This window comes from Muntiacus reevesi, chromosome 3, assembly GCF_963930625.1.
Source record: "Muntiacus reevesi chromosome 3, mMunRee1.1, whole genome shotgun sequence".
NCBI lineage: Eukaryota > Metazoa > Chordata > Mammalia > Artiodactyla > Cervidae > Muntiacus > Muntiacus reevesi.
The window spans coordinates 146,425,949-146,438,789 of record NC_089251.1 but is presented as its reverse complement, the minus strand read 5'-3'; the positions used below and the strand labels follow the sequence as shown (position 1 = coordinate 146,438,789).

The following is a 12,841-nucleotide window of genomic DNA, read 5'->3' as shown; positions in this document are numbered from 1 at the left end:
TCTCATAACAAGAGGCACTTCTATTCCTTCCAACACACTGTGGAATCCTAGAGACTTTTCCACAAGGTGGAAAACCAAAGACTAAATTAGAAGGAAAATCAGTAAAATGTGAAGAGAATCTTCCAAGAAGAAGGAAGAAGGGGGTAGCAATTAAACGCTGGGAGACAAGCAAGGATTTTAGAATTCCACACTGACTGTGAAACCAGAAAATTACACGTTGAAAGAAAAGGGCTCAGCAAAGTTCAGGTCAGAGGAGGTCTTTGTCTGCCAAGCAGTGAAAAACAAGGCACTATCCAGCCGTAGTCCACCACAGAGCAAGTGGGAGTGGTCTGCTTGAGCTATGGCTCAAACTTAGCATCAAATTCCAAACATACCGTAATATGTCCATCATTTGGTGACAGGTGGGATTCATGAACAACGGGCGAATCAAAGCTCTAGACATCGAGTGCTTCATTAACGGAGGGTGCACGTTGGATGACTCAGAGCTGGTACGTATATCAGAAACCAGTGCCATCCTGGTTTGTGAACAGAATGCAGAATTTCTGTATGAGTCTTTGTGGACCCGTTTCTTCAAATACTTACCTCGTTCCACAAGCAGTTCAACACTGTAATTGACTTTTAGAGAAAAGAAAAAAAAAAAATGTTGTCCGGTATATGTAAATATCTCCTTTTACTTTAGGTAACAGAATTTCTTATACTGAAGCTGGAAAATGCATATAAAATCCGCAACCTCAGGTTTCGGGGCCGTGCATGCCTGACAAATTTACCATCCAACACAGCCTTTCGAGGATTTGGCTTCCCCCAAGGAACCCTAGTAACAGAATCGTGCATCACAGCTGTGGCCGCCAAATGTGGCCTTCCGCCAGAAAAGGTAAGGTAGACATCAAAGTCATAACCAAGGCTACTGGAGAATCAGAGGAGGCAGGAAACTGGCTACCCAAAGAAACACCCTGGAAGAGCCACACAAATTAGACCTGGCTCGGAACTCAAGACAAATTAAGGGCTATCTAAAAGAGTGCACCTCCACATATTGGCCTTCCTCTTTTTGCAACAATTTATTTTCCTCCTTTCTTGTTTTAATTTGTACAAAAGGAATTACTCTTTTTAAAATTCAAAACCATACTGAAGTTATTAAAGTGAAAAGCAAACATCTTTCTTTTTTATCCCCATCCCTATTGGTTAAGGGTTAACATTGTTAACAGTTCTGTTTACTGTTCTAGCTCTTTCTCTGTTTACCCACCCATCTGTATTTCTACATACATAAACATTAACATATGATGGATAGGTGCACTTATATGCTTATTTTCAAAATGAGACTATAATAAACACATAATTCTGCCCCTTACCTTTTCTACTTGACAGTACTCCTGGCCATCTTCTCATGCTAGTAGAATGAACTACTTCATTCATTTTCATGACTGGATAGTACTATTTTGTGTCTAAATTTATTTAGACAATTTACTATTGATACATATTCAGTTTGTTAACCACTTTTTACTATTTAATTGGTATTGGTACAAATGTACCAAGGTTATATCTTTGCCTTGTCGTGTGTATCTGTACAGTAAACTTACAGAAGCAGAATTGCTGGTGCACTTGAAAACTCTTGAGAGATACTGCCAAAAGAATGCCCTCCAAAAATATTATTTTGTGCAAGATCCTAAAGTGTTCATAATATGTACAATATGCCAGACCAAAGAGAGGCAGCCACTGACAATTGAGATAATTGTTGATAATACTTTTCCAACTCCTCACTCATTCCAAGCAAATCCCAGCCTACTTTTTCCACTTCCATCCCTGTTTCCCCCAATAGAGACCCTCTGCTGCAGCAAGACTCTCCATGTCTTTGAACCTCTTTGTCATTAAATTCAACAGGGAGGACCACCAGGTCTGTGAATTGTAATTGATGGGGGTACTTCTTATGTACAGGGGAATGCCTAAATATTGAACAAGGGAGTTGATGGTTATCCCAAGAGAAGTCACATAAAATGTTCTGTGGATACAAAGGAGACAAACATCACACTGGCTTGGTGGAGGGTATGGAGCAGAACTTCCTGGAGAGGATGACACTGGCGTGGCCTTGAAGAAAAATAGCAAAGAGAATGAAAGGTCATCTGGGTCAGTGGAACACTTGAACAATGAGAGGCAGCTTCATTGTGGCTCCACTTCTTTATCTACAAAATGAGGACAACACGACTCACCTCACAGAGTTCCCACAAGAAATAAATGAGTTAGCATTCATGAAAATGTTTGTTTCCATAAAACGGCAGTATTTCAGTGTAACTGCTATTAATCATAACTCCTTTATCATTAGAGTGATTGGGGATGATGAAAAACCCTGAGCATATCTCAGTGGGCTCCCCTGCTTCTTTGCCAGATGTTGCAAGTTTCTAGGGCATGACACACCCATATTTAAATACATTTTTTAAAGATTTGACCACACATTCCAAAGGCAATTGGAAGGCTTAGAGAAGATCTGCTATTTGTCACTAGGTGCACGGCTCTCCCTCTCTAGAAAAACAAGTCTTCGTTATGACAATAAATCCTTGCTTTAACATACTATCTACTAACTCTGCTCCACCCTTTGAACCGTGCAGGAAAAAAAAGGATACTCTTCCTCCTTCAGCGCCTTCATCCCACTGCCCTTCACAGATCAGTGAGTACCTCTACTCTGCCCTTTAAGGAGGCAGAAACCCTGATTGGTGCCCTGAAGAAAAGAAATCATGCTTCATTATTTCTACAAACACAGAGACTGAGCTCAAAGAAAAAGAAACAAAAACCCTGTCTTCTCCCCACTGGAGTGTATGCCTTAGTGGGGAGGCTTCTCAGATCTCTATTTCGCAATCACTTTCTGTCTTATCATAACTAGTGATTCCATTTCTCACTCACTTCAGATTAGGGAGAAAAACATGTACCGAACAGTTGATAAAACCATCTACAAACAAGCGTTCAACCCTGAGAACCTGATAAGATGTTGGAACGAATGTCTGGACACGTCTTCCTTTCACAACAGAAGAATGCAAGTGGAAGAGTTCAATAAGAAGAATTACTGGAAGAAAAGAGGCATTGCGGTGATTCCCATGAAATTTTCAGTCGGCTTTGTTGCAACAAGCTATCATCAGGTAAAGCTTGTATGTGTGGGTGGTAACCCTCCTATAGGACACATTTGGCTCTGACTTGGGGAGAGTGTCACATTTCCCCGGGGCACTGAGCCCCTCCCCCAGCACCTGGGAGAAGTAAGCAGTCCCCCACCTGTAAGCACTTTCAACACAGTGCAGTAGAAAAACACCTCAATGGCAGAAAACAGCATCCGCGAGCATGGGAGCCACAGCAGCAAGATGGGGCACTGGCCCCACTGAACCCCACTGTTCAAACAGGAAACAGGAGTAGGAACTTCCTGTGGTTAAGTGATTCCTGTGATCCGGTGGTTAAGGCTCTGTGCTTCCAATGCTGGGGGTCCAGGTTTGATCCCCGGTGGGGGAACTAAGATACCATTTGGCCAGCAACCAAAAAATAAATAATAATAACTTTTTAAAAGGGGGACAGGAAAAAAATAAAAATGAAATAAAAGGGGGACAGGAGCCCACAAGGTCCAAAGAGGCAGGAGGAGGCTAACTCTTATGTCTACAAGTCTGGACTGAATCAATCAATGGAGCATAAACGATCCTAGATAGCTGCCAGTGTGGTTTTTCTCTCTGACACCAAGTGTTGTCTTTTCTCCTTTACTTCCCCGACACCAACTGGGTGTCCAGCAATTCAGTTCTGGCACTAACTACCCAGAGTTAGCACAGACCCCAAAGATCAAGAGCCAAGCGTACATACTGTCTCTGTCCAGGCATGCCCCCTCCAGCTTATGGATGTGTTCACCAACCCGGAAGCTCCCAGAACCCTGACATTTGACAAGGAAGGGTAATGGATTCCTTACATAGGTATGGTTGATTACATTATTGACCACGGGTGGCTGAACTCAACCTCCAGTTGCTCTCCCCTCCCTGGAGACTGGGAGATAAGGCCGAGAGATGGCATCTCTGACTGTGTGGTTGATTTTTGTAGTAATGAGCACCCACTCTGAAATTATTTACACTCCCTCCATGAACCATCCCATGAGCATACAGAAGACGATAAATTCCAAGGGTTTTAAGAGTTCTGTACTAAGAACCAGGGCCAAAGACTACATTTTTGGGGGGAGGGGGATTATTATTTTTTTATTGAAGCATAGTTGCTGCACAATACTTAACAGGTATACAGTATAATGATTCACAATATGAAAGGTTACACTCCATTTATAGTTACTATAAAATATTGGCTATATTCCCCATATTGTATAATATATCCTTGTGCTTCATATTTATTTTTTATTATACCACATCTCCCCTCAGTTGTACGGCTCCCATATCCTACTCTCTACCGTCATCCATGGGAGCAAATTTGTCATCTTGCTACAAAAAAAACCAGCTTTCAATCAAGCATTGACTTTGTCTCTATTTTGAAAGGCCTCCAGCTTCCCCACAGAGTTCTAAATTGAGGCACCCAAGAATCATCTGCTTGGGAGTTGAAGTGTGTTATTCCAGGTCAGCTGGTGACTCACAAAGCTGGAACACTCACTCTCTCAATTAGGTATGAGAAGCACTGTCCTCAGAGCGAGTCAGTGGGCCCACAGTGAATAAGTACTATTATTAGCACCCACAAGCCTTGATGCTCTGGAGCTGCTCCAAGCCACCCTGGGCTTCTGGGCATCTCCAGACACGAACAGATTAAAGTCCCAACTCCTCCTCCTCCTCCTGGAAAGAAAAAATGCCACATTTCCATTCGTCCAATTTAACAAATACGTATTTAGTGTCTCTGTGATTCAGACCTGCTCAGAGTTCTCTACAGCACTCAGAGATGAGCCAGACCAGGGCCCCTCCTCTGAGAGACACTCAGAGAGGAGCATGTCACGCTAGTGTCCATTCCCCATGGCTGCCGTAACAAAGCACCACGAGCTTGGTGGCTTAAAATGACACATTTGTTCTCTCACTTCTAGGGGCTAGAACTTCAAACTCCAGGTGTCAGCAAGGCCTTCTGAAGGCTCCAGGGAAGACTCCTTTCTTGCCTCCTCCAGCTTCTGGGGGTTCCTGGAGTTTCTTGGCTTGTGGCTGCAGAACTCCAGTCTCTGCCTCCACCTTCACGTGACCTTCTTATGAGGACCCTAGTCAATGAATGTAGGGTCCACCCTCATCCAGTATGGGTGTCTCTAGTGGCTCAGACAGTAAAGAACCTGCCTGCAATGTGGGAGGCTCAGCTTCAATCCCTGGGTGGGGAAAATCCCCTGGAGAAGGGAATGGCTACCCACTCCAATATTCTTGCCTGGAGAATTCCATAGACAGAGGGGCCTGGCGGGCTACAGTCCATGGAGTTGCAAAGAGTTGGATATAACTGAGCGACTAACACTTTCACATTTTTTTCACTTTCTAATCCAGTATGACCTCATCTTGACTAATTACACCTTTATAGACTCTGTTTCCAAACAAGGTTACCTTCTGAGGTTCCAGGTGGACATGAATTTGGGATATAGGCAGGGACACTATTCAACCCAGTGCACCCCCATAAGAGGAAGTGCCAAGGAGGGGTGACTGATCCTTCCTAAGGGGAATAAGAAGGGTTCGGGGACATTTTCACAGAACAGACCGGGGGTCTGAAGGCCAGGGAAGAGGCCGGGAAGAGAGAACCACGTCAGCAAAAGCACAGGTCGGCAAGGAGCAGCTCTCAGGCTTGGAAACAAGGAGGGAAAAGACAGAGCTGAATCTGGGAAAGTTCTAGAGACCAAATCCCAAAGGTCCTCAGATTGTAGTCAGGAGCCAGTTTTCCCTGACAGATGGTGGGGAGCTTTTGCCCACCTTACCAAGTGGTGAACCCCTCTTCCCTCTGATTCCATTCAGTGGTCATTTAGGGGCACCCTTCCTGGGCTCAGTGGTAAAGAGTCTGCCTGTCAGTGCAGAAGCCACAGGAGATGCAAGTTAGATCCTTGGGTGGGGAAGAGCCCCTGGAAGAGGACATAGCAATTCACTGCAGTATTCTTGCCTGGAGAAGCCCATGGACAGAGGAGCCTGTGGGATACGGTCCATAGGCTCACAGAGAGTCAGACACGACTGGGTTACTGAGCATGAGCACGTGCCCAGGCTCCACAGAAGCGTCTGGATCTGCTCTCCCAGGGCCCCTCTGCCACGTCCCTCACCTCACAGAACTGCTCACGATGACAACTCGCTCTCAGCCTGCGTCCCACTACCCATGAGCTACTTGAGGAAGAACCGCATCTTTTTCATCTCCACACACCAAGCTGAGCACAGGTTGGCACATAACCTGCGCAACCTGCAACATTTCAGAAGCTGGTTGAGTGGTCAGCCAGAGAACTGAAGCGGAGAAGAGGCTTTCAAATAGTTGGAACCAATACTCACAACTCCCAAGGTATCCAAAGGGGCTCCCACTGAAACCAGGCTCCATAGGAATGTTCTCTGTGGGCGACTTCAGCACTTCGGCATCCTACCAGGGGATCTCTCTCTCTCTGCCCCCTGCCACTCCGTGAGCCTGGTGTTTCACCCCCTCGGTTCTGACACCGAACCTCCCTACATGCCGACTTGCACCAAGCTGTGCTTTCTGTGTTGTTTCTCTAGGCGGCCGCGCTGGTTCATATTTACACTGACGGGTCTGTGTTGGTCACACATGGAGGCAATGAACTGGGACAAGGAATTCACACTAAAATGCTGCAGGTGAGAGAAATAAAATTCATCTCTCTATACGCTGTTGACATGGCTGACATTTGGCACTAACTTCAGAGTTAATGACAACCCCCTTTATGCGCACCCTAAGAGCTTCACTATTTAGCTGAAAAACTTCTTACATTTCAGATGGAATGGCAGAGGTGGTAGAAATCCACACACATGCAAACATCCCTGGAGCTTGGCCAGGGTTTATAGACGGAGGTGGTTCTTAGTGAAAGCCTCATTGGTGGGCCTGCAGAGCACTCAATCCTTTGGCCACCTGATAGAAAGAACTGACTCATTGGAAAAGACCTTGATGCTGGGAAAGATTGATGGCCGGAGAAGGGGACGACATAGGATGAGACGGTTGGATGGCATCACCGATTCGATGGACATGAGTTTAAGCAAGCTCCAGGAGCTGGTGATGGACAGGGAGGCCTGGTGTGCTGCAGTCCATGGGGTCACAAAGAGTTGGACGTGACTGAGCGACTGAACTGAATTGACAGAGCACTGTTGTGGGTACACATGCAGGTTTATCCGGAGTAGGGGGTTTCTCAACTTTTCTATTTTGAGACCAGTATGTATAATTTTTGAAGTCTGGAAAATAATGTTGGGTGGCTAATACATTGTTTTGACCATCAAGGACAAGTAGTTCATCAACTGTCATCATCCTATAATTTTTTAAAGATATTTTAACACACACACAAATACACAAATTAGGAAGACATAGTCCCAAAAGAAAGAAAGAATAATTCATTAAATTGAATAAATTTAACTGTGAAACTGAAAGTCAGTCAGTCATGTCTCAGACTCTTCACAATCCCATGAACTGTGGCATGCCAGGCTCCTCTGTCCATGGGAATTTTCTAGGCAAGAATACTGGAGTAGGTAGTTGTTCCCTTCTCCAGGGGATCTTCCCTATCCAGGGATCGAACTCAGAACCCAGGTGTCCCGCATTGCAGGCAGATTCTTTACAGTCTGAGTCACCAGGGAAGCCCAAGAATACTAGAGTGGGTAGCCTATCCTTTCTCCAGGGGACCTTTCTAACCTAGGGATCGAACCAGAGTCTCCTGCATTGCAGGCAGATTCTTTACCGTATGAGCTAATAGGGATTTATGTATAGTTTACTAGATTGTTATAGTGCATATTTGCAACTTTTGACCATTCAGCCCCTCAGCTCCTTTGGAATACCTCTCCCACACTCTATGTAGTTTTGAAGGATGCCTCAATTCTGGTGCCTTTTAACCTCATCCCCCTCCTTGCCCCAACACCTGCCACAGATACTGACACAGGCCCCTGGTCTGGCCAGGCATGGTTCCTGAACCCTGCTGGCTGCAGAGATCAGTCTGGGAAAAAGACATGGCCAAGCAAATCTAATCAGCATCCTTTCCCGGGGTGCTGTGTAGATGCCAGGAGAAAAGAACTATCTTTCCCTTGTGGTTGCTTAGCCACTATGCTATAGGCCAGAGGTTGTCAGGGGTAGTTCTGTGCCGAGGATGAAACTCATCTACAGTTAGAAATAACATGGCCATTATCATGGAAAGACTGTGAAAGACTGTGAGAGGAGCTGAATGAGACCACAAAGCCCCTGGATACAGATATACATGACACTAACTCCTCCATCCTTCCCAGGTGTGTGAACCAATAAATTCCTTTTGGATTTTCATCACCAAGAGTTAATCAAATTGTCCTTTTTTTTTCTCATTTCATGTCTTTCTGGGAAAATTCAGTCACTGAATAATATTAGTCTGAAGATTAGCATGTATGAACAGGTTCATACCTGCAGACATCTAGAAAAAGTGTTTTTGCAAAAACTAAAAAATAATATCAGCCAAAATAATGTTTTTTTTCTTCCTTACCTCTCTTTCTTTCTCATTTCTTCTTGGTTAAACATCTTCATTGCCATATGTGTCCACTAGAGAAACTGGAATGAAAATAACAGAAAAGAAAAAATGAACAGCACATACTGCTGCTAAGTCACTTCAGTCGTGTCTGACCCTGTGCGACCCCATAGATGGCAGCCCACCAGGCTCCCCCGTCCCTGGGATTCTCCAGGCAAGAATATTGGAGTGGGTTGCCATTTCCTTCTCCAATGCATGAAAGTGAAAAGTGAAAGTGAAGCCGCTCAGTTGTGTCCGACTCCTAGCAACCCCATGGACTGCAGCCTACCAGGCTCCTCTGTCCATGGGATTTTCCAGGCAAGAGTACTGGAGTGGGGTGCTATTGCCTTCTCCGACAGCACATACTAGAGGAATATAATCACGTGGAAACTGATAGACAAAAAGAGTGACATGACATATGTGCTCAGTCCTGTCTGACTCTTTTGTGACCCCGAGGACTGCAGCTCACCAGGCTCCTCTGTCCATGGGATTTCCCAGGCAAGAATACTGGAGTGGGTTGCCATTTCCTCCTCCAGAGGATCTTCCCAACCCAAGAATTGAACCTGAGTCTTTTGTGTCTCGTGCATTAGCAGATGAATTCTTCACCCCTGCAACACCTGGGGAGCCCCAGAAGAAAAGAAGGAGGAAGCTGAAGTTAAGCTGGGAGCACTTCCCCGGTGGTCCAGTGGCTAAGACTCCGTGTTTTCAATGCAGGGGGTCTGGATTTGATCTCTGGTCAGAGAACTAGATCCCACATGCTGCAACTAAGAGTTTGCATGCTGCAACTAAAGGTCTGATGTGCCACAACTAAATAATAAATATTTTTTAAAAGCAAAGTTAAAGTGGGAACTAGGGCAAGAAATAAGACAGGCCCTCACAGTCCTTCCAAGTTCATCTGATACCAGTACCAACAGACTTAAGACCAAACTCTGAATCAGTCAGTTTAATTTCTATCTCTCTTCCTGCCATTGTCACCAAGTAAATCTGAATAATCTCAACATATGCAAAATTTAGAAAATAGGAAATCCTTAACATCCTAAGTACACTAAATTTGAATTGAAAACTGCTGTAGAATAGTACCAAGAAAACACTTCAAAAATTAGCATGAGGTCTTACTAAAAAGTGGTTTTAATTGTTATAAAATGTATTATTTTAGGCTTTAGAGGATATTGTGGATGTAATAAAAATAAATTTTTAATTAAGAAAAAGAATGACTCAAGTCTTCAAAGAAGTTCTTACTAGACTTGAAATTATTTCTTTTCCTCATAGGTGGCCAGCCGTGAATTAAAAATACCCATGTCTTACTTGCACATCTGTGAAACAAGCACAGCCACGGTGCCTAACACAATCGCTACAGCAGCATCCATCGGAGCAGACACCAATGGCAGAGCTGTGCAGGTGCTTCCTCCTGTCTGTCTTTCCCTGGGTGCTTTCTCCACATCTCTGGTTTTCATAACTGGATACAGGCTCAGTGGTTGGCTTCAGAAAAGTCATCTGTGTCACAGAGACTTGGGATGACCAAAATGCCCGGAGAGTGTGTCAGTTGGACCTAAACAGAGGTGACAAATAGACCCAGAATGTAATGACTCCTACACAACAGGAGTTCTTCTTTTGTACGTATAATAGTACAGAAGGAATGTTGGGTCGTTTGAGCACCTGGATTGATGGCAGTTCCTCCATCTTCAACATGTGGCTTTCAAGGTTGCCCAGGGTGTCATCACTCGAGTGAGCCAGAGAAGGGAAAGAGCATGGGGGAAGACCTGGGACGAATACAAGTCACTTCCCATCAGCATCCATTAGCAGAACCGCCTCGGGCAATGTCCAACAACAGGGGAGGCTGGGAAAATCTGGAGCAGTGGGAAACCGTAGGCCCAGCTCTATGGAGGAGGAGATATTGGCAAACAGTCAGTCTGTCCCTGGGAGACACAGAAAGAAGACATCTGGGTGCCGCATAATGCAGACCTGTGCAAGGCTCCACTGACACACGCAGGTTCCTACAGGCAGGCAGGCAAGCAGAAGCCCGGCCAGGGAGACCTGGTGCAATTAAAGTTTCTACATCAGTAAGAATTCTATTTCCTTTTCCTTTGTACTTATTTTTCTAAATGATGTATAAAAAAAGATAAATCTTCACTAATTCAGAATAGAATGATGACTTCATATTTCTTAATTCAAAGATCTTACTACATGTATTTTTGAAGTAATATCTATTTTTCATGTTTCTGTTATATAAACCGTCCACTTTTTCCACTGGGACACTGAGGGATGACATATGTCCTTACTCCCAGAACACTGCAGTTATGGTACCAAGAAAGACCACTTTCAAATCCATCTTATCATTGTGGAGACATCTCCAAAGGACTCAAAAAATAGACTCATTTTGCTCAGAACAAGTTGGGAAACCTCAAATTCATGACATCCAATTTTAGATAGAATCAAACACAAAGCAAGAACTCCTCAGTATGTGTGGTGGTTGTCAGCCCAAACCATGCATTAGTCTGTCTTCTAGAGTTGTAGGTTTCTGTATCAAGAATCAGAAACTTTGTTGATCTAGCTTATTACAAAAACAAATTTATCTTCTCACTTCACACTCAAAGCCAATGCCTTAACTGCAGTAGTTTGATCGTGGATGGATGAACAGACAGAAGGATAAAAGGATAGACAGAGAGTTGAACAATATTTCAGACCCAGAGGGATACTGGCATATCATTGTTATAGACTGAAAAGCACAAATCTGAATGAAAATAATTTTGTTCCACTGATCATAATGGCTAAAAAGTGAAAAGAAATTTTATCATGAAATTTTCATAAAATTTTTCATTTCATGAAAAAGTGAAAGAAGGTTAGGGTTAGGAACAAAGGGGGAAGGAATTAAGAACATAAATATTCTTAGAAAGGGGATCTGAAAGTATAAATTCAACTGAGCCCATGTTTTCACAGGAAATGAATGAGGAAGAGAAAACACTCTCTAACAGATGTGCTCCTCAGGGTCAGGAGTGGTGTGATACCATCCCTGAGTTCCCCCTGTGTCGGTGTCAGGCACCTCATAAGCATTCACTGAACTGGTCAATTATCCACCAATATTCTTTCAAGTTTTTTCAAATCCTTTCAATATTCTTCAAATCCTAACCACCACAGTCTTTCTAACGAGCCTTCACTTCTTTACTCCTTTAAGAATGCTTGTCAGATCCTTCTGAAACGCCTTGAGCCCATCATTAAGAAAAACCCAGAAGGTGCCTGGGAGGAATGGGTAAGTTCCGCTCTGTCTGTAACTGCAAGTGAGAAGGTAGTCCACACCGGGGCCGAGAGTGCCGTGGAGTGCGTGGTCGTCCCACGCGGACTCAGTCCTAGGAGCAGGACGCTGTGGGAGAGAGCAGGATTCCCAGGCAGGATTCCCAGGATTGCTTTATGAAATATCCCAGATGTTAGTGGGGTAAGAGCCAGGAAACAGCATCGCTGAGAGGAGCAACAGAAGTGTGTGAGGAATTACCAGAGACTTACCCTCTCTGCCTGAATAAGAAAGAGGAAAAGACAGCCTTCCTAAGACGTAAAAATGTGATGCTTTAAGTAAGGACGGAGAAAACTAAAAAGCCTAACTGTGAATATGCCTCAAGGGAAATGACTTGTTTCATCGAACTTAGCAATGTCCTATATCTTATTTCATTAAAACAATTATCTCACACTGGCACACGCATTGGCCAGAGTTCCGACACTTAGAAATGAAGCTGTAAATACCTTGTGAACTAAGCCCCTATATCACGATGTGCAGCAAGATTCTATTTTATTTGCTTAATTTAGGTTTCTGAACTCAGTCAGAAGGAGATTGTTAGTATACCAGCTGAGGAGCAAAAATATTAAGATGGGTCCTATTATTGGTAACAAAGCACCAGTAACAATTGTCAAATGTGAATTTTGGTATATAGAATATTTTCATTTTCCCCTCTCAGATGGTATGTTTATCTTATTCTGACTAAATATGCCCATTCTGCAGATAGAAGCTGCTTTTGAACAAAGAATCAGTCTTTCAGCTACTGGATACTTCAGGTAAAAATTACAATAATGCCTTGACTTGGCTAAGAAAATATGAGGCCATCAAATCACTCTGGCCCTCAGTTCCCTCATTTGTAAAATAAATTTTTATTTTGTGGTCCTTAAGGTTCCTGCTAGGCCCCAAATTCCATGATTTCACATAGGCCTTTGAGTTATGTTCAAAAAAATAGTAAATAA

General features: G+C 43.8%; 1 protein-coding gene across 2 annotated transcripts in view; it reads left to right on the top strand.

The window, feature by feature from the left end:
* LOC136163260 (aldehyde oxidase 2) overlaps nucleotides 1–12,841 on the top strand; it is a 78,608-nt gene that overhangs the window by 47,358 nt on the left and 18,409 nt on the right. The window contains exons 21-27 of one of the 2 annotated variants that reach the window (XM_065927702.1): nucleotides 402–488; nucleotides 680–871; nucleotides 2,895–3,122; nucleotides 6,651–6,746; nucleotides 9,887–10,015; nucleotides 11,790–11,864; nucleotides 12,606–12,658. In XM_065927702.1, coding sequence (XP_065783774.1) covers nucleotides 402–488; nucleotides 680–871; nucleotides 2,895–3,122; nucleotides 6,651–6,746; nucleotides 9,887–10,015; nucleotides 11,790–11,864; nucleotides 12,606–12,658 — 860 coding nt within the window. The remainder of the gene's footprint in view (nucleotides 1–401; nucleotides 489–679; nucleotides 872–2,894; nucleotides 3,123–6,650; nucleotides 6,747–9,886; nucleotides 10,016–11,789; nucleotides 11,865–12,605; nucleotides 12,659–12,841) is intronic. The other variant, XM_065927703.1, reaches the window with a different exon arrangement.